Here is a 22022-nt window from a genome sequence, read left to right as displayed (position 1 = left end):
AGCAGCAGCAGCAGGTGTGTCCTGTGGTCCTGAAGGAAGAGGGGAATGGGGAGAAAAGCCCCCTTTTCATTCCTAATTTCTTTTTTTAAAGGTGGAAGGTTAGCTCTTGGTGAGTCTGACCAGTTGGTCCCTCAAATAGGACATAAAAACCAACACTGTCACGTAGGTGACAGTGTTGCAGAAACAGGACCAGAACACCATAGTCGAGTGATGATCGTGGCTCACTCTAGCAGGGGCTCCAAGCTCTCCAGCAACTCCTACTCCACAGGGCTCACAGTATGGCCACTTTTCCCCTGGCAAGTTTCCAGCATTATGGTTGCGCGAACCCCTTTACGTACGCTTGCATCTTTCTTTTACGTTCAAAAGGTACTTCCCACAGTGTGTGTACATGGAGGTCAGAGGACAGCTTTTGGGAGTCATTTCTCTCCTTCCACCATAGGGATCTCAGGCATTGTCCTGTGAGGCTTGGTGACAAGTGCCTATACTACCATTGGGCCATCTTGATGGCCACCAGTTTTACTTTTTAGACAAGGTCTGTCTCTCTGTCTCTGTCTCTCTCTGGCTCAGTCTGGCCTTGAACTTGCAATCCGTCTGCCCCAGTCTCCTGAATAGTTGAGATTCTAGGAATTTTTATATCTGACGAAATCACCCCCAAACATCACAGCAGAGGGAAGCACATTCACTCAGGTGTCCTGGGTCCAAGCCCCCTGGGGCACAGGGCACCATCTGGCATTGACAAGAGAACACTGGGAGTCTAGAGAGCATGGTCCCATTTTACAGAAAAGAAAACTGAGGTTCAAAGAGGCCCTATAGCCAGTGAGAGAAAAGCCAGAATCCTCTGCATGGATCATCCCCATCTCATACAGGGGAATACACAGGGTCCAGTGCCTCATCATCCCTGCTCAGTCCACAGAGACAAGAGCAGAGCTTTCAGTCCCACTCTTCAGTGCTAACTCAGTGTCACCATGACTCAGGGCTCCTATCTTAGACTCACAACCCACCCCTACCAGGGTCCCCCGCTTTGGCATTGCCCAGCACTTCTGCCATTTCTGGAGCCCCTGCAGCCTCAGTCTCTCCCTCCCCCACTCATATCCATCTCTTTTTCAGACTCCTCCACTCTAAAATTAATTCCCCCCCTCCTGGTCCCCAGGGCACCTGTCCTGGCTTCTCCAGCTCCTCACATTTGGAATATTGTCTCAGATACATCAGGAGCCTCCCTGCCCCCAGCCACTTCACTTCTTAAGGCAAGGAGTGCTTTTGGAGGCACCAGAAGGGAGGGAGGACTGTCTCACATCTCCCTCCTCCGTGTTTAAAGAACGCACACCCACAAATGGCCAATGAATGCGCACAGTGTTCCATATCCTTGGCCATCAGAGAAAAGCAAGTCAAAAGTCCACAGCCAGAAAACAAACACCACCAGGGAAAAAGAAAACCAAGAACAAATGCTGGAGTGAGGCAGAGGGGAAGCCTCATCGTGGCAGGTGAGAGAGCAACCCCCCCTCCCCATGCCACTCTGCCTCCTCCCCCCCCATTAGCCACCATGGAGGTCAGGGTGGAAGCCAGGTAGATATCACAATCCTGTGATCGCATCTGAGGCAGAAGAGTCACAAGTTTAAGGCCAGCCTGGGCTACATGGAGAGATTAAGGTTAGCCAGGGCAACACATGCACACACACATGCGCATGCACATGACTAGGGTATAGCACTTCTAAGTGTCTATATCAAAGGACTCTAGGTCAGCAAAGCCCAGAGTCACTCGAAAAACCACGTTCATTGCCACACTGTTACAAATAGGCAAGCTATGAAACCAGATTAGATCCCTATCAATAGATGGGCAAAGGAATTGTGACCTCTACGCACAGAAGTGTTATTTAGCCATAAAGAACAAAAGTATGTCACTGGCACGAAACTGGATAGAACTGGAGATAATCCCATTCAGGAAAGACACCAGCCTTAGAAAGTCGAGTGAGGGCTGTTTTCTCTCAGATATGGACTCAGAGGAGGAGGAAATAGACATGAGAGAAAGGGGTGCTGTCAGGAAAGTGGAAAGGGAGTTGGGTAAGATGCAGCAGCAAAGAGCCGACTCACCATAATGCCATATGCATGACAGGCACGCCATACTGAAATCAGTGTGCTAGTCAAAAAGTGTCTGAGGAAAGCTTTAGCCGATGACCCTGAACAGAGCCCACAGTTAAAGTTGTGTCTATTCCTCAACTGTTCCACCTGCTTCACTGAGACATCGGCCTTTGATTGAACCCAGAGCTCCAGCCAACATCTCCTAGGGATTCCCCCTTTAACCCCTCTCCCAAAGTTACAGGCAGGTGGTCGCACCCACACAGCTTTTATATTAGCTCTGGATAACTCCCACTGTCTCCCCCTCTCTCATGGCAAGCATTTTATCCACTGAACTGTCTCACTTTTTAGGAAGGAAACACCGTGGTTCACATTCTTCCCCTGGACGAACCACCCAAGGAATCAGAATCAGAGGCTCAAATCCTGGGGTACCCATGCTCCCAGCAGTAGTGTAGTGAGAAAGGTGGCTCCTAGCCTTAGAAGGGGCAGTTCCTGGCCCCCACAGAAGCATGGTGTCCCTGCACCCACCAAGTCTTCACAGCTGACACAGTCCCAAAGATCAGAACATCAAGGTGGTTTGAAATGTCTAGGGGATTGAGAGGGAATGGGTTCACTGTGTAGTAGAGACCTGGTTTGGAACTGTACCAACAAGGCTGTGGAGATGAGGGTGGGAACTTCCCCCAAAACACACTGTGAAGTGGTGGGGATGGGAAAGCTCACACTCTGTGAGGGGTTGATTTTTTTTTTAAAAGACAGGGTCTCATGCAGCTCAGGCTGGCCTAGAAATCAAACCAAGGATGACCTACCTACCTTCCTACCTACCTTCCTTCCTTCCTTCCTTCCTTCCTTCCTTCCTTCCTTCCTTCCTTCCTTCCTTCCTTTCTTTCTTTTTCGAGACAGGGTTTCTCTGTATAGCCCTGGCTATCCTGGAACTCACTCTGTAGACCAGGCTGGCCTTGAACTCAGAAATCTGCCTGCCCCTGCCTCCCAAGTGCTGGGTTTCTCTGTATAGCCCTGGCTATCCTGGAACTCACTCTGTAGACCAGGCTGGCCTTGAACTCAGTAATCTGCCTGCCCCTGCCTCCCAAGTGCTGGGGACTTTCAACCCCTGACCTTTTTGCCTTTCTGCTCCTCCTTGCAGGGGATCGCAGGAGCAAGCCACCACGCCTGATTTATGCAGTGCTGGGGATGAAACCCAGGGCCTCCTGCATGCCAGATGAATCACACCCTGAGCTGTTGTGTGTATTTTACTACAACTATTTTTTTTCAAAAGGAAGAATAATGAGGTGGTTGTGTAGAGGCACAGGGGTGCGGCAGGGCTGGGCTGTTGCCTGCAAGGTTGATGCTTCTGCAGTAGTTTGTTTTAAGCATCCATGCTGAGAGTTTTTTGGTTTTGTTTTTTTTTGTTGTTTTTGGTTTTTTTTTTTGTTTTTTTGTTTTTTTTGTTTTTTGTTTTTGGTTTTTTTTTTTTAGCATCTGCTTTGCTAGGCTGGGCTCTGGGCTCTGAGACACATTCCTGAATCACATGAAAGTCCCTGCCTTTCCCAGGTTGACATTCTGAAGGAGGTGAATGGCCAAGAGAAAAGATAAATATAGAGGCTGGAGAGACAACTCTGCCACTGTGTGGTTACCACACAAGCATGAAGGCCTGACTCTGATGCCCAGAATGAATGTGAAAAGCCAGGCTCAGAGGTGCACAGCTGCGACCCCACACTGGCTCCAGTGAGGGACCCTGTCTCAAAAAACACAGTGAGGAGCAACTGAAAAGACACCTCACATCAACGGTGGCCCACATACAGTCACCATTCCCCCCAACACAGGCACATACACAAAATATGGTCTGACAGACGCTCATCAGGGGTGGGGTGAACAGAGTTGGGCAGTGATGGTTCAGAGCAAAGGCCCAAAGGCAGGGGGAGCTGACAGCTGTGACTGGATCTCAGTGACCAAGGAGAGTGACAGGAGATGAAGACAAGGAGATTGGGGGTGGGGGGGGGAGCAGGAGTGCTGAGGGCCTGGGCCTGGGGACTGCATGGGGACCACTTGGGCCATTATAACCCTGGTGCTCACTAGTGCCCTCTACTGGCTATGTATACAACAGTCTTAGGAAGGAAAGAGTGGGAGGTGGGCTGAGCTCTCAGGCTTCCTCATGAGGTTGTTAGGTAACAAAGTGAAAGTTAAGGGCAGAATGGGTCTAGTGGTGGATCTAGGCAGGTCTAGGCAGGTGGGCCAGGGTTGGACTCCAAGCCAAAGAGGAGTACATGCCATGTAGGGAGACGAAATTAACAAAATAGAGGGGGTCGGGAATAAGGACAGAGTAAGGCCTCGAGGCTGGAAACATGGTGCCTGCAAGGCCCTGGGCTTCCATTCCTAGAGCCTGCCAAGCATATGCAAGAGATCCTGGGTTCCCCAACTGAGGTGTAGTAGAAAGCCAGTGGAGGGCCTGGAGAGGCAGAGAAGATTGGAGATGCTGGGAAGGGAACGACAAGAAAACAAGAAGGAGGAGAGTATCACAAGGAAGGGAGTATCACAAGGAAAGGAGTATCACAAGGATGGGAGTATCACAAGGAAGAGAGTAGCACAAGGATGGGAACAGCACAAGGAAGAGAGTAACACAAGGAGGGGAACAGCACAAGGAAGGGAGTAGCAGAAGGAAGGGAGTATCACAAGGAGAGGAGTAGCTCAAGGAAGGGAGTATCACAAGGAAGGGAGTAGCACACTTCTCTCTTAGGTGTGAAATCTAATGGAGGTCAGTCTAGTCAGGCCAGACAGGGACAGTGAAGCCACACAGGGCTGCTGTCAGGGACATTCCACCTGATCTGAGAATGCCTTTGGAGCTCTGCTCTGCACCTGGGCCACAGTGAAGGTCAGCACAGTTCAAAATTGCCAGGAGAAGGGATGAGAAATGTCTCCCTTGTCACACAAAAAAATGGCGTGTTAGATGACAACTTAGTTCAGGCTCAGCTTCGTCAACCTCTGTGTAAGCTTGGATCACTGAATCTGTGAATATATGCGATGGTCAAACTAGGCATGGTAGCACACACGCTGACCTCAGCAAACAGGAGACTGAGGCAGGAGAATGTCTGTTTAGCTAAAGCTGTGAAGAGTGACTTCTGTCAGTCTATCAAGCAGGCAAGTAATTTGAGCATATTGCCACATGCCTGGCGTTCCAGAATTGGGGATTCATGGTCACCTTTGACTTTGTAACTAGTTCAAGGCCAGCCTGGGCTATATGAGATCTGCACCAAAAAAGAAAGAGAGAAGAGGAGGAGAAGAGGGGAAAAGAGGAAAACCAGTCTCTTGCTAGAGACAGACTCCCAGAAAACACAAACCAAGTCTGCACTGAGGGCCTTGGGTGGGGGCTGGCCCAACCTGATTTCTATTTGCTTGGACTCTGTCCACAGTCCCCAGATGACCCTAAGCTTAGGAGAACTGTCAAGCTGGGGGGGCCACATCAAGCCCAAAAGTCCCTGCACAGAGCCAGCTGTCCGTATTCAGCTGAGCTGTCCTGGATAGTTCTGCGCCTGATGGCTGCTGTTGCAGGCCAGGGCAGGCAACTGATGTCTGGGATACAGGTCTTCACTCCTATGTCCGGTCAGATGCCAAACAGCAACTTTTCCTCTACTTATTGAGCACAAGGAGAAAGAATGTGGCTGCCAAAGCTGCCCATTTAAACCCCAGGTCATGCCCACTGCCAATCTGTGAGGCTCAAAGAACATCTTAGCTTCTCTCCCCTGTTTTGATCCTTATGCAGTGGGGAGACAGGCACGACAGGGGCACACGTGTGACTTTGACATCCAGTCTCATTTCAGCAGGTGTCATATCTGCGTGCTCCAGTGTTACTATAAATGTTTGTGTGTGAACACCCATGATCTTCATACCTAAGCCTCCCAAGTGCCGAGATTATAAGTGTAATAATCACACCTAGCTCAGATTTTGTTTTTATTTTCTTTCACCTTCTTGAGATGAAACCTAAAGTCTTATACTTGATAGACCAAAAAAAAAAAAATCCTACCACTGAGCCACAGCACAGCCCTCACTAGGAATTCTAGGCAGTAGCTCTACCATTGCCCCTCGCTGGGGAATCTAGGCAGACACTCTACTGCCACACACACCCAGCCCCTCAAATCTAAAACCCCATATTTGGCTTTCTGCTTGTAATAACTCAACTCATCACAAACATCAGCCATAACCTGGAGCAGGAACTGGGGTGGGGGAGCGTCCTGTGGGCTTTTGCTGTCAGAATATTATGTACTAAGGCTTAGTCTTTAAAGATGCTTCCAGTCACGACAACAAATAACTCACACCTGTGTCTTCCAAAGGAGACAGTGCAGATAGAGCCCAAGCTTCCCAGGGTGATGTGCATCTGGGACTGAGGCGTGGCTGTATGCCTGGCATCCCAGGTTCCATGCCTAGCTTGGCTAAAGAAGGAGAAAGCTCACAGGGTGTTGTCCACCTTTTGTCTCAGCTGCTCCAGAGGAGAAGGAAGGAAGATCACAATCTAGAGGCCAGCCTGTGCTACCAAGGGGGGCTGTGAAACCAAGGGGGAATGTGAAAAAACAATGTAGTGGCTCTATGCAGCTTACATGTCTCCAAGAGTCCACACAGTGGGTTACACGCCTAGAGATGGAGGATGGGAGGGAGTGGAGGAGAAGAAAGAGGTGAGAGGAGAGGAAGAGAAGGAAGGGGAGGAGGGGGGAGAGAGGAGGAAGAGGAAAAAGGGAAAAGAAAGATGAGGAAGATGGGGAGGAAGAGGGAAGGGAGGAGGGAGGAGAAAGAGATGACGGTGATTTTCATTTCCTAGACCTCTCCCAACCTCAGATAGGCCTTGGAACCACAGCCCTGCCCCCAGGTGAGCGCCTTCTGTCTCTGAGTCAGGACTAGATCCTTCCCACAACGAGAGAAGGTCACCAGCTTCCCAGCACCTCTGACTGTGACAGTGCACAGAGTCCCTGGCATGGCAACCTTGCCCAGTCAACAACCCCTCTTCCTTCCTGTTCCACTATTTCCTGTGTCTGCCTCAGCTGCCTCCCTGCCCTGGGGAGAGGAGAGAAATCACTGCCGGCAAACCGCAGGGACACTGGCCAGATGCTCCAAGTGAGGCATACTGGCATTTAACACAGAAGTTCAGGAGGAAAGCCCCAGCCCTGTAGACAGACAGACAACAACGTCTTCTCCAGTCCCACAGAGGAGATGGGCAAGCCAGCTCAAGGCTGAGCAAGGTCACCAGCCCCTGTCAGGTCCTCCCTAGGCAGAAGCCATGGTGCTGTCCAGCGTGCTGAAACGGCTTCTTCCAGCTTTCCCTATCAGTTAACCTGACACTTTGGCAAGAAAACCCCACAGCCAGGATTAGTTTGGGAAGTAGTTCTTGTTCTGTTAAAGTCCCAGTCCCCTCCCTGGGCAGGAGGAGCATGTGCGCATACTATTCAGTTCATGAGCTAGTCCTGTGAATGGTTAGGCATCAGGCACATGGGCTGTCCAGACTGTATGATGCTGGAGAGATGTAGATGAAGGACATGGAAGTGTTATGGTCAGCAAGACGGTAGCTTGCCTGGGTATGACCTATCCTGGTGTCAAAGTCAGGTTCCTCCTGTCTCAGCTTCCTGGGAGCTGGACTGACAAATATTCACAGTAAGGCCCTCGCCTTACAAAGTGGCACATGGAAAAGGAAGGCTGCCCAAACTCCTGTGGTTTGAATAAGGCATGCAGAGCTTTGCCACCCACTGTGCAGAGTTCCCCTTACAATCCTCCAGTGCTCACTCATGAAGGCCCAGGGACTTGATTCAATGCCATGTGCCATTTCCTGAATTCTTCTGATTCCTGCCACAGCTCGAGAAGGTAGACACTATATTACACTTCTTCTCATAATAAAACAAAGACCCAGAGTGAGGGCAAGGCCCACAGTCATCACCGCCCTCTCCCATGACATTAAAGCCCATGTTTTCACCCCTGGCTCACACCAACCTTTCATTTCTAGTAAAATATATTTTAAAAATTTATTATAGTTAGTGTGTAATGGGGGTGAGGCACAGTGTACGATGGTGCATCTATGGAGGTCAGAGGACAATCTGCAGGAATTTGTTCTTTCTTTCCCCCACAGGAGTCCTGAGGATGGAACCCAGGTCATCAGGTTTGTCAGGACGCACTGTCCCCTGCTGGAAGCCTCTCATTAGCCCCTCTGTAATATCATTTGTCCATTTACTCCCTCGTCTCTATGCAACCCAAATACGGCAAATACATAAAAGAATCCCTGGACTTCCTCTTCCAGAGCGCTCTGCTTCAAGCTGACATCTGTGAACCCTTTGACTTTGGAGGAAAGCATGTAAGACTCAGAATGGAGCAAGCTGCCTTGGTTTAAATCCACCACTGTCGGGTGGTGACTGGACAGCATCAGTTTCTCTACCTGTGAAATGGGGAAAACTTAACAGTTCACACATAGACAGGCTATACTGACACCACCTGAGATTTTTTAGCATCAACTCTGTAGCTAATACCAGGCATGGGCCATAGGCTTCTGGGAGGAGAAATGCAAGTTCAACTCTAGCCTTGACTACCAGAGCTCAAGACCAAATGAGGCGATCCCAAAGTAAAGTAGGGTTGGGATGTAGCTCAGTGGTAGAATGTCTGTGTAGGATACACGAAACCCTGGTACCACCCCAACAAACAACAGAAAAGAAACGTGCAACCCGTTCACAGGGCTATTGGGTTAAACACAGATCTGAGTCAGAGCCTAACTTGGGCTCATGTGACACTGGCTCAGGATGGCTTCCTAGCAGTGACTGAAGTCCCAAGGAGCTGCAGGGACTGTTACAAGCAGCTTCCTCTCTCTGACACATCTCTCTGTGAAAGGCTTGGGAGGCCAAAAGGCAACACTGGGCACAAAACTGTTAATGTAATGCCTGGCACACAGAAGGCACTTGGAGATTACAGGCATAACTAGGGTGGCCACATCCTGGGCCAACATTGACACTACTCTACAAGAACTGAGCACAAATACACAAATATCAATAAATCTCATCACAGCCCACCACTTGGAAAGATCAATGCTCTTATCAGTTGGCGTGGATCAAGAAGGGTTCATAGCATTTATTGTACAGCATGGAAGCCATGTGGCACTCTGATTGGACAGAAATAATTGCAGATAAAAATCACACACACAGAAAGCAACTTGTACTTCAGCATGATGGCTATTTGTTGTTGGTTTCAAGATGCTGTTTATATGTGCAGGTGTCTCAGGGCAGCCACAACAAACGTGAAAAGAAGGAGTGGGCTCACTATGTGTTTCCTCAACTGAACAAAAGGAATCAACATTAGAGGTTTATGACTTGGTCCCACTCCTTTGATGCCTATAGATCTATTCCTTAAGTAGACGCAAAAAGAATAAAGGAGTTGGAATTCTCTATGAGTTTTCTTTCTTTCTGATTTTTTTTTTGTTTGCAGCACCATGGACAGAACCCACGATCTTACACATGCTCCCAAGCACTGGGGACAAAACCCAGGGCCTTGCTGATGACTGGCAAATGATCCATCTGCCTCTCACAGAGCCAAGCTCCCAGCCCCTCACTGGTGATTTCTAAGTTGGTACATGAGCCCCGAGCCACGGTCCCACATGCTGTGACTCACTGAGAATAAGTAACTTGCATAAAGCCACATTGAAACTGAGCCCAGCACTCTGGATGATCTATTTCCATCAGAGAATGGCACCCATCTCCTGAAGTGTATTCTAGAATAATCGATTGTCAAATGTATTACCACATTACAAATACATAATTACTTGTTTCACTGACCATCTACTATATGAGGTTTGCCACTAGGCCTGTGACTACCAAACACTGCTTTATCTCTTTTTTGTTGTTGTTGTTGTTGTTTCTTTTTTCTTTTGGTTTTTCGAGACAGGGTTTCTCTGTATAGCCCTGGCTGTCCTGGAACTCACTTTGTAGACCAGGCTGGCCTCGAACTCAGAAATCCACCTGCCTCTCCCTCCCGAATGCTAGGATCAAAGGCGTGCGCCACCACGCCTGGCTGCTTTATCTCTTATCTGCTAAAGTCTGTACGTAGTCTTGTCTTACAAAAAAAAAAAATCAAAAAAAAAACCAAAAAACAAAAAAAAAAAAACAAAAAAAAACAACCAAAAAAAAAACCCAAAAAACCTTATCTATTTGTTTATTCACTTTGTATGTGTGCACTAGTGTGTGCATGCATACATGTGTATAAGTGTGTGCACATGCATGTGTGTGCATGCATGTGTAGGTCAGAGGATAACATGGGGCATTCAGTTCTCTTCCTGCCATGTGGTCCCAGCTGAGGTGACCATGTGACCATGCTAGGTCACCAGACTGTCATCTATTATGCAATGCCCTACTGTTCCATTAGTCTATCAATCATGTGTCTATCATCAGATCTGCAACTCAATCATTTATCTATTTATCTAATAACTTACCTAGGGGCTAGGGAGATGGTCAGTGGGTAGAATGCTTGCTGCACAGGCCTGGGGATCTGAGTTTGGATCCCCAGCACCCTCATAAAAAGCTAGGTGTGGCAGTGTGTGCCTGTGACCCCAGTGCTGGTGGGCCAGTGAGCGCTAGGTTCTGTGAGAGGCCTTGTCTCATTAAAATAGAGGTGCAGACACTTGGGGGGGGGAATATTGGGCATCAACTGCTGGCCTCCACATATACACAGAGACATGTGTATGCACACTGCATGTGTCGCAAATGCATGCACACAGAGACACATGTGAACACATACATGCATGTGCACACATGCAGACATACACACCTGCCCAACTACCTGCTTTTGTCTATCTCATATGTTACCATCTATATCCATCATTTATCTTTCTAACAACCTATCTTCTATCCATCTATTATCCATCTATCCTCCATCTGCCATCTGTTGCCATCCATCTATGCATCCACCCACCTACCCATTCCATGCATCCATCCACCCACCTACCCACCCACCCACCCATCCATGCATGGATACATTCATTAATCATCCATCCATCATCCACCCATCCATCCATCCATACGCACATACACACACACATACATACATACATCCACCCATCATCTGTTTATATCATTTGTTTCCCTGAACATCACAGTAAGAACTCCATCATCTCAGAACATACATAACCTCATTCCATACTTCTTTCTTTCTTTTTTTTTTCCTTTTTTCTTTCTTTTCATGAGGCAGGGTTTCTCTGTGTAGTCCTGATTGTCCTGGAACTCACTCTATAGACCAGGCTGGCCTCCAACTCAGAGATCTGTCTGCCTCTGCCTCCTGCATGCTGGGGGTAAAGGCATGCGCCACCATTATCCCAAAAAGAGAATTCTCTTTCTTTCCCTTTTTTCATTCACATTTCTTAAATGTCCATCCTGCATGTTTTTGTTTTAATCCTCAGAATTTCAATAAATGCCCCCAAAGCCAACAAATCTATGGTTAAGATACTTCCCACCAAACCTCACACAAGACAAAGGCAAAAAGCCCTGACTGTCCACAAGACCCAGTTGCTGACTGAACACTGCAGGCCTCTCAGGAATGGAAGACAGCCAGCTAATCAGCAAAAGCTCATTAAAGCCACCACTTGTCTCAGTGCCCAATCCATCCCCAAGTCCCTCTCTCTCCAAGGCAGAATTTAGCACTGAATCACCACTGCTGACAGGGTAGAGGGCTGGCTCTGCGGGGTTTCTCCTGCACAGCTCAGCAGACAGAGCCCCAGCAAGACCCAGGGATGGGATGGGAGCACTGGACCTGAGTTAAGAAAAGTTACCAGACAACAAGGAAGCATGCTGATCAGATAAACAAGCAAGAAAAATAGGGAGGTGGGCTGTACAGATGGGAAAGAAAATGAGAACGAGGCAGGTACAGGGAGTAGGAGGAGAAGCATCTGAGGCTGGGCAGTAGGGAGGTCCCCAAATCAGAAAGAAATACAGATTAGCAAAACATGTGCACACACACATGCTCACAGAGTCAAAGACTACAGACCAAAGATGCATTCACCCACACTGTTCACCACACATAAACCACACACCCTACACATAAACATGTATAAACACACACGCACATCACACATACAAACACATGTATACATACACATATACATACAGACCACACAAACACACACACAAATACAAACAACATATATACACAGATACACACAGACACAAATCACCCTGTGGCAAAATTGGGAGTGGATAACAACACTCATCTGGTACGGATGTGGAGAACCAAACACAAGTCCCCTGTAGACAGCAAGTGCTTTTAACCACCAAGCATCTCCCCAGTCCCTGCTATACATTTTTATTAACACACCTGGACCACTGGGTTGTTTAAAGATGAGTTTCCTAGCAACAGAAGGGAAAAGTATCTGATTCTATGTCAAGTATCAAGAGCCTGCCAAGGGCCCAAGCCACAAGCCTTAACATGAAGAACAGCTTGCCCTCCGCAAACCCAAGAACTCTGAGATCCCACCCAAGACCCTGCAACACATCAGTCACACCAGACACAGGCTCAGATGGGAGAATTCCTCTAAGGAGAGACAGGGCCTTGAAACAAAGGTAATGTGGCAGTGATGGTGGTTTGGTTCCAGATCTCAGGGGGATGAGCCCAGCCAGCTAGCATAGGTGGGCAGCTCTGGGATTAGGTCCATTACGACACATACAGGAGGACGGGTGGACGTCTAGTAAGTAAAGTGCTTGCTGCACAAACAAAGACCTGAGGTCAGATCCCCACAACCCACATAAAATCTGGATGTGGTTGCAATCCCAGTGCCAGGGAGATGGAGCCAGGAGGATGTAGGCATAATGTTATTGTGCACTGTGTAAAGATTATCCTTGTATTAATCAAATGCTGGTTTCTCTGTCCTGATATCTCGTTGCAATCCAGACAGAGCATTGTCGTCTTAGTCCAAGTATTTCCTGTTTCAAGATTGTGTAAACATTGTTCTGACTTGTCAATAAAAGCTGATCAGACAATGCCTGGCAGAAGAAAGAATATGGCTGCTGCCAGCCAGAGGAAGGGGAGAGAGAAGAGGAAGAGAGGATTTGTCACGAGTAAGGAGTCCAGAGAGACAAAATGGAGAAACACCCGAAGCCCAGAGAGGCAGACCAATATTAAAATGGGGATTTAGGCTGGGAGGTAGCCAGAGTATTCTAGAGTATTAGAATATATTATTAGCTACCCAGTTATTGTGTTATAAAGCTTATCAAATAAATCTTATAGTCTCTATCTCTATCATTTGGGAGCTAGCCTGGGACAAAGAAAAACTGCCTCTTTAAAAAACATTTTTGCAAGAGGTTGCCTGGGACTCTCTGGCCAGCTAGCTTAAACTACTTGATTAGCTAGGCCAGAGAGATCCTCTCAGAACACAAGGTGAGTTATGCTTAAAGAACCAGGCCCAAGGCTGAACCTTGGCCTCACAGCCCTGTGCACACAGGTGCAGAAACATACAGCCACACCTAAACACACTCGAACTATACACATTTACACCTACACACATACCTACATATATACATCCACACACACTCTCCTATACATCCTCACAATACAGACACACACCTACACACATCGACATGCATGTTTACAAATATATGCACTTGTACCAGTCTGTGGTGGTGTATGCCTTTAATCCCAGCACTAGGGAGGCAGATGTCTGAGTTTGAGGCCAACCTGGTCTACAGGGTGAGTTCCAGGACAGCCAGAGCTACACAGAGAAACCCTGTCTCAACAAAACAAAACACCAAATGTACACACACATACACTTGCACCACACACCTACATGCCCTCACACATTCAATGTACACACTCACACCTACACACACCAAAACATATACCCACTCATATCCACACACACCTGTACATGCACACCTACATACCCTTATCATATACACTGGTAACATAGACATTCACACACACAAACACAGTCTTACACCTACACACAGATGCACACACAAACGAATAGGAGAAAAAACAGGCACATCTCCAGTGACAACCAGATGCCGACTCTGGCCTAATCAACAGACTCACCCCTTGATGGAGTCTTACTGTGCTGGCATTATTGAGAGATGGGACCTGTCTGGGAAAAGTGGGTCTCTAGGACCACCTTGCAGTCCCCCATCTGCCTGTCTTTTCCAGGCTACAGAGAGTGTAGAGGAGCCTCCACACAAGCACCTGCCAGTGCACTGTGCTGTCCAAGAGCACAGAGCACTACCTTGGGATGAAGTCTCTGATCCCGTCAGCCAAAATAAAACCTTCCTCCTTGAGGTGAGTTATGTCAGGCATTTTGTTATTGTGATGAAGAAAGTACTCAGGATGTGAGACATGCGGCAAAAGCAACAAGATCTGGGGTGGCAGCAAAACCTGGAGAGCCACTGGGAACAACAACATGCCCATAGGAAAGAGAGGTGAAGAGGGTGTCCAGGGAGGAGGGGTCTCAGGACTGAGCATCTGAGTGACCCAGAGAAGAACAGGAGAAGGGCAGAGAGAGCCCCCCCACCAGTCATTACAAGACTTCCAGGTGCACTCTGGGGTCTAAAAGGAGTCCTTGGAGTCTCTACCAAGGTTGGCTACATAGTAACTGTCCTGGTTAGCTGTTCCAACTTTACACAGCCCAGAGTCACCTCTCAACTGAGGTCTGCCTAGACTGCACTGGCTTGTAGGCGTTCAATGCAGCACTGTTGATTGTTAACTGATGTAGTAGGGTGGCTTCATTCCCCAGGCAGGTGGTCGTACACTGTAAGAAAGAGCTAGCTGAACATGCACCAGAGACTGAGCAAGCCTGCAAGCAGTGTTCCTTCATGGTTTCTGCTTCGAGTTCCTGCTTTGATGTCCCTCAGTGATAGCTATGTCCTGGAAGTACTGCAGAATAAATCCATTTCTCTTCTAGTTGCTTTCAGTCAGATAGTTTTTTATCCCAACAACAGAGTGAAAGAACCCCAAGCCCATCTCCACTTGTTTCTAAGCACAAGCTCACATTTCCCAGCTGCTGTGACTGACTTCTAGTCAACACACACTTGCGTCCATCTTGCAGTGATGGAAATCAAATCCAGGGCTTCATGGAAGGCAAGACCTCTACCACAGCCTCACCCCCTGGGATACGAACAGAGGAGGACAAGATCCAAGTCCTTTCCAGCCCACAAACGCTCCCAGCATCCCCATGTTCATTTGCCTTCTGTGATTTATGGTGAATAGACACAGAGTTTGGACAAACTGCAGCTTGACAGTAAAGAGCTACAATACAGAGAGGGCTCTAGGCTGTCGATAACCAGGGGAGACAAAACTGCCAATCAGAAAACACCAGCTTTGACCTTCAATGAGCAACAAACTGCTATTAGGTAGAAGTCATTCCTAGTTCAGAACCATGTGTTGAGATGGGAAGTGTATATACATTTGCTTGTCAGCCACAGCTCATTCCTTGCATTCACATCAGAAACTCCCTTAAAAACACAAGCACAACCTGCCAAAGTCCAAACCATAGTCCATGCAGCCAATAATCCTCAATGGCCAGCACCATGAACAGTTACTACATCACCAAGCAAAGGAGTTCTCAGGCCCTTGGTTTGTAGGTTTAAATGCCAGCCTCACTGCTCAGCAGATGGAGGGTGCTTCTCTGTCTTGGCCAGTGGGTTGGGAATAGCAGCATCTTCTGCCCTCCTGGGTTATAGGGAGGTATACATGGCCATATCCACGATGCACTGTAGAAGCTGCCAGCTACAACAGGCCATTGTTTCAATTCTATTCAACAGCACTCTCTGCTATGAAGGGTGAAGACACAGAGGTGGTAGGTAGGAGACAGAGTGTGCTAACGAACACTGGGCACAGGTCTCCAAGTCCAGCCTGACCACACATGCCATGAAACTAACCACTGCTTGATATCCTTGGGAAAAACACACTAAAGAATATGATGCAGTCGCCTACCCTGTTAGCACCACGACAAAGTCCATGACGTTCCAGCCATTCCTCAGGTAGGAGCCTTTGTGGAAGGCAAAGCCAAGAGCCACGATCTTAATTCCAGCCTCAAAACAGAAGATTCCAATGAAGTATGGTTCCGTGTCATCCTGGAAGGGAGAGACAGCATTGTCAGTGACATAAGCAGTATGAAGCACACCCGTAGATGTGTGCCCATCTCCCCTTTCCAATGGGCCTAGTCACCAAAGGCTGAGACCTCTGAAACTAACTCCAAAGGAACACATTCTGCAAGGTGAGCTACCTCAGATACTGTGTCACAATGAAAGAATGCTAAGAACAACCTACTCCCTGGGTTAGGAGTACCAATCTCCCACAGTTAGAGATGTGGCTGTTGCCTTGGTGAAGACTATGAAGGCCAAGAGGGCACTACTCAGCAGTAGAACCTGGCCTAGAATCCACTAGTGAGAAGCTGAGGGTGTGTGTACTCCAGGAATAAAGCCCTAGTGTAGAATCCCCTAGTACAGGGCAAAGCCATGGCTCAGTGTTAGAGAGCTGGCCTAGCATATGTAGGGATCTGGGTTCATCCTAAGTATAGCAAAAATAACAAATAGGCAATAAATAAACAAGCCAAATCTGTATTTGACTATTAGTAGAGCAAAACAACCCTAAAATTATGTAACTGAGACAATGATAGATCTCTAGATACTGACTGATTCTGAGGATTTGGTGGTACTTGTGCTGGGTATAAAAAACATTCTTATGGCAACACGAGATGTCTGCACTTCTAGTTATGCAGATATAAGGACATGGTTGTCAACTGTGGATGTGTCCTATACTTCTGCTGAGGAAGATGAGAATGGAGGAAAACTAAGGTCAAGGAAGTGTGCAGAATGGGATCCCAGTGACTGAATTTGAGGACTAAGTTCACAGTGGCTAACTGCTCTGTTTGATACTTATGTATCACTTTTTCATGAAAATTTTGTGTCTCTGCATGAAACAGGAAACAGAATTTGGATTGAGCATGATGTCTTCACAGTGCGAAGGTCACTGTGCCCTGGTGTATACCAGGTCTGCTGGGTTTCCAGGTGGGGTTGGGTGGTAAGGGCTTCCATGTCCCCAGGGTGGGGTTGGGCAGTAAGGGCTTCCATGCTCCCAGGTCACTGATGATGGTGCAAAGCAGCCTTTCTCCCACACATGTCTCAGCCCAGGGACCCAGACCCCTTCCACCTCATTGCTCACCAGCCGCTCAGACATGGGTGTCTTGTCATCATCAGGGAGGTGCTGCTCCAGGGCCAGGACGATGCAGTTAGCAATGATGGTGGCCAGGATCATGTACTCGAAGGGAGTGTGAGGGTTAAGGAGCAGACCTCCAATGGCTTTGTGATCAGCACTCTGTCCTCTCCCAGCAACTCAGCCCAACATCTCCAGCCCACCCCCTTGTCCCTCAGTCTTTCCCATCTCTACCCCATTCATACACACAGTCACCTCCCTTTCGGGCTGGAGGACACCCCTACCTCTCGCAGGCCTACACCAATGACTTTTTTAAAAAGTTTCTATTAGCATGTACTAGCTACACGTGTGGGTCATATTCAAGCCCCTTCCCCTTTCTTGTCTCCTCCTCTCTGTGTCCCTTTCTAACCCAGTCCCCTTGTCCTTCTTCTGATTTCTTTTCCCTCCCTTTCTGCCTCCCTCCCTCCCTTCCTCAGTGAGTTTAAGGTTGCCCACAGAAGCACAGGTACTTCATCAGTGACAACACCCCTGGAGAAAGATGTTGCCACACTTGCCACACTTTGTCCTCATAGAAGGACAAAGCCTTGTGACCCCTCTTTCTTCCATGGCATGGTGTTTACAGGCCCAATCTTGTGCACACAGCACAGTGGCCACAGCATGCCAAGCCCCAGCCTTCACTCATTCCTTGCATTCTTTCCACCCCTGCAGAGCCATGACTACAAATGCAGGAGCTCTGCATTGGCTGAGAGACACCCCAGCATTCCCCGCATTCCCCACTACTGCAGACAGAGCCAAGGGCAGAAGACAGCAAAGTTTCTGGACTCACAGAGAAGCCAGTAAGCGAAATGAGCTCAGCACCCAGAGCACACTAGATGGTGAACTAGATGCAGTAGATGGTGAACTCAGCACCCAGAGCACACTAGATGGTGTGGAGGGCATGCTTATGCTAGCATCCACGAATCCAACCGGCCAGAGATGAAAAGTATAAAAGGCTGAGCCTCATAACTAGAATAAATCTTTTTAACCTAGTGGTGGCTTTAGAGCAGGCATCTCAGGAGGTGATCTGACAGTATCTGTCTCCTCAGTCTCTCTCCTTCACCCCAGGAACTGTCTGCTGGGCCGCATGGGGCCTCAGCACTTGGGAGGACACATGCTGCTCCTACATGAGGGCTTGACACACAGACTAGTTCACAGCAAAATCACACCCTGTTCTCTGGCTCAGTCTCTCAGAGGCAACCCTAGTCCGTCGCGTTGTGAATGGAGCTAGAAACCTTGGAGCTGGAAGGCAAGAGGGAACAGGTGATGTTAGCCATGCAGTCACAGCACTCTGAGTACAGGGACAGTGGGTTCCCAGCCTGACACAGTGCCTGAGTTGGTGCTGTCCTGGGCACTGTGGGATATGGAGTAGCATGTGTGGTTCTAAAACCAAAGGCAACACTGCGTGTCCCCAGAGGCAGTGTGCCCTCCCATTCCACATGGGGAGAACTGCCTTCCTGTGTAGGAACTAGATACACAGTTGCAAGACACTGTGACTGTATGGAATGCCTTTGAAAAGTTTCCCTTTGAAAAGTTAACTGGCTCAGTGCCCTTTGATCTTGATCGTACTTTTGTTGTTGTTTTGTCTTGATTTTTTGTTTTGTTTTGTTTTGTTTGAGGCGGGGGCTTAACATGTAGCCTCAAACTCAGGAGCCTCCTGCCTCAGCCTCCCAAATGATGGGATCACAGGCCACTGTATTCTGGAAGTGCTATCAGTCTACCCCTTAGAGGGTTGGAAGGAGCTAAGCCTGGACCCATTTTCCAGGTGGGAAGGCAGAGAGAGTGAACGTAGGAGGAAGTGACTTGGGAAAGCCAGGCCCTTCCTGTGTTTTGCTTCAGCTTCACTGCACAGCTGCAAACAGCAATTTAGGAAGATAACAAAACCTTCTCAGAGCCCATCAGTGACTGGCTTCTTGCCTCTCAGTGCCCGTGACTAGCCCCAGAACAAAGCGCTGCAGACTCCCCTCTGTCTCACCCTGCAGCTTGGAAAACAAGAGCTGATATTTGCACACAGAGAAAGGGAGGCCAAGCCCTTGCTGGCGATTTGAATGAGACTCACATCCTCACACAGCCAGCCCGCCCAGCCTGAGTGGCTGCTTCTTCTCAGAGCCACCATCTCCTGCTGGCATTCCTTGGCTTCCTGTCCCCAGATGGCTGCCATGGAAGTGCCTTAGCAGCAGCTGGCACCACGTTTAGGTACTGCTGTGTCAGCAAGGTTCCTATTGCCTAGGCTTCAGAACCCAGAATTCCCCAGGTCTGAAAGGAAGCCCTGGCATGCAGGCAGAGGGTCAGTGAGACCCCAGTCCTTCCTAGCAGGCAGGCAGAGAGTCAGCAAGACCCCAGTCCTTCCTAGCAGGCAGGCAGAGGGTCAGCGAGACTCCCACTCCTTCTTTGAAACTTCACTGCATTTATCTGTCAGTTTTCAAAGCGCTGGGGATGGAACCCCGTGCCTCATGCATGCTAAGCAAGAGCTCTACCTCTGAGTCACATCCTCAGCCCTCTTTCTAGTTTTTATTTCAAGACAGGATCTCACGCAGTCACCCAGGCTGGCCTCTGAGTCACACTGCAGCTCAGGGAAGCCTTACAACTACAATTCTCCTGCCTCAGCCTCCTGAGTTCTCAGAATGACAGACCCACACCCCCAGCTCAGATCCTGACACTCGATTTCATTTTCTTTTTGTCAAACCCAGATGCATGCGCTTCCGATTGTCACTTCGCAGGCCCTAAGCATGAGAGTCAGTGCTAGCATGCCCCACGCTCTGGTCACACAAAGCATCATGGCCCTTTAAGGATGCAGTCTGAGCCCTGCATCCACCTGCTGAGTCAGAAGGAGTCGTCTCTGGAGCTTCTGGGGCTATGTGCAGACACAGTTCAGAAAGCCTCTGCTCCACTTCAGGGTGGGTGGAACCAGGGGCTCGGAGCTCTGAGTCTTCTCAGGAGGAGGGCTCCTCATTTTCTTCCCAGTTTGTACCTCCACATTCAAGAGTCCCGATGATTTCAAGAGTCCTAGATTCCCCCACTCAGGTCAGGGAGCTGAGAAGAAACCCCACACCTTAATGAAGCAGGAGTACTGTTGGGATGGGGGGCAGGCAAGCAGAAGACTGCAGGTTATAATGTGTGCGAGAACTTAATAGGCCTCATCTCATTTAGAAGAAAAGCTGGGGACCTCTCCATGGTGGTCCGGGAGCCACCACTGTGCTCTCTCTCTCTCTCTCTCTCTCTCTCTCTCTCTCTCTCTCTCTCTCTCTTGCTTTGCTTCCCATGATGTCCCCAGAGCTTTCAAGCATCCCAGGCGTGTCTGAGCTAAGGACCTCTGCATGTGCTGTTCATACTCCCGAGATGCTTTTTGCAGATACCAACAGGACTCCCTCCCTTGGTTCCTCTCAAGGGTTACTTCCTTCAATTCTGTCTCTGCTTAATTTCCCCACACACTGTATTTAAGACAGTGCTATGGTTTCTGTCATCCTCTTGTCCATTGTCTCCCCTGTGACACAGGCATGACACAGGCAGGGGTTTGCTCTGGTCTCCTTTGTTCATGGGTTTGTCCGGCTCCCCTATGAAAGCCTTGGCTAGACACCGAGTATTTCATCAGAGGGAGGGAGGAGGAGACCTAGGAGTTGTTGGGAATTGAACCTGGAGCAAGAGCAGCAAGTGCTGCCAATCACTGACCTACCTCTCCAGCTCCATAGAAGGCTTAAGAAAATGTGTGTTTGCCTCTGTGAGTGTTCATGTGAGTGGAGGCCAGACAACTTCTTTTGGCACCCGCTCCTCCCCTTCCCCTTCCCCTTCCCTTTAAACCGATCCACTGGGGACATGCTAAGTGTACAGTCTGGGACCAGAGGAGATGACGCTGGTTAAAGCACTTGCTCTACAAGCATGGGGACCTGAGTTCGATGACTGGAACCCATGTGAGAAGCCAGACCTATAATCTCAGTGCTGAGAAGACAGGGATAGGTGGATTCCTGGGGCTCCTCCATAGCTAGTCTGATTGAATTGGTGATCCCCAAGTTAGAAAGAGACCCTGTCTAAAAGGAGGTGGACAGTGTTTCTAACAATGACCCCAAGGGTGTTGTCTGGCCTCCACTCGCATGAACACTCACAGAGGCAAACACACATTTTCTTAAGCCTTCTATGGAGCTGGAGAGGTAGGTCAGTGATTGGCAGCACTTGCTGCTCTTGCTCCAGGTTCAATTCCCAACACCCACATGGTAGCTCACAACCATCTACAGCTCCAGTTCCAGGGGATTTGACCTTCTCTTCTGAATTCCAAAGGCACCAGACATGCAGATGGCACCCACACATACATTCAAGCAAAATACTCATACACATAAAAAATTTAAAAATCTAAAAAGCAGTTTTAAAACCCTTTGAAATCATAGTCACCGAGTACCAAGATTAAAGATGGCTTCTGAGTTCCTGCCATGAGAAGAGGGGAAGAGCCTGAGGCAGAGATGGAAGGTTGTGCTGGGAACAGGGTGCAAGAGGAGCCTCCGCAGCCCAACTCCCTGGGCCTGATCTGTGGGACCCCGCTCACAGCTGTGCTGAGCAATGCCCGTGTTAGCCACACTGCTTCCTGGGTACTCTGGAGAGAAAATCATTATGCCAGCATGTCTAGAGTCCTCGGCAGTGAAGAGGCCAGGGGGAGGCAGGAGGGTGAGGAGTGGGGAGAAGAGAAGGCAGTTGGCTGGGAAGCCAAGCTGCCACCCCCACAGACTCCAGAAGTCTAGGGAGCACACAACCCTGCAGGCGAGTGCTCAGCTTCCTCAAAAGGTCCAG

The 22022-nt window shown here is 48.8% G+C and overlaps 1 protein-coding gene across 34 annotated transcripts in view; it reads right to left on the bottom strand.

Annotated features, from left to right (window-relative positions):
• The window catches only part of Cacna1a (calcium channel, voltage-dependent, P/Q type, alpha 1A subunit), a 301621-nt gene that overhangs the window by 161437 nt on the left and 118162 nt on the right, over window positions 1-22022 (bottom strand). For 33 of the 34 annotated variants that reach the window (XR_003947227.1, XR_003947223.1, XR_003947224.1 and 30 more), the window contains 2 exons: window positions 17220-17325; window positions 15990-16129 (listed from right to left, as the gene is read on the bottom strand). Coding sequence is in view for 27 of the 34 variants with exons in the window: in XM_006530609.3 (XP_006530672.1) it covers window positions 15990-16129; window positions 17220-17325 (246 nt within the window). In the remaining 7 variants the exon portion in view is untranslated. The remainder of the gene's footprint in view (window positions 1-15989; window positions 16130-17219; window positions 17326-22022) is intronic. The other variant, NM_001252059.1, reaches the window with a different exon arrangement.

The sequence above is a fragment of the Mus musculus genome, chromosome 8 (genome assembly GCF_000001635.26).
Source record: "Mus musculus strain C57BL/6J chromosome 8, GRCm38.p6 C57BL/6J".
Taxonomy (NCBI): Eukaryota; Metazoa; Chordata; class Mammalia; order Rodentia; family Muridae; genus Mus; species Mus musculus.
Note: the sequence above shows the minus strand (reverse complement) of the source record. Positions and strands in the feature narration are given on the sequence as shown.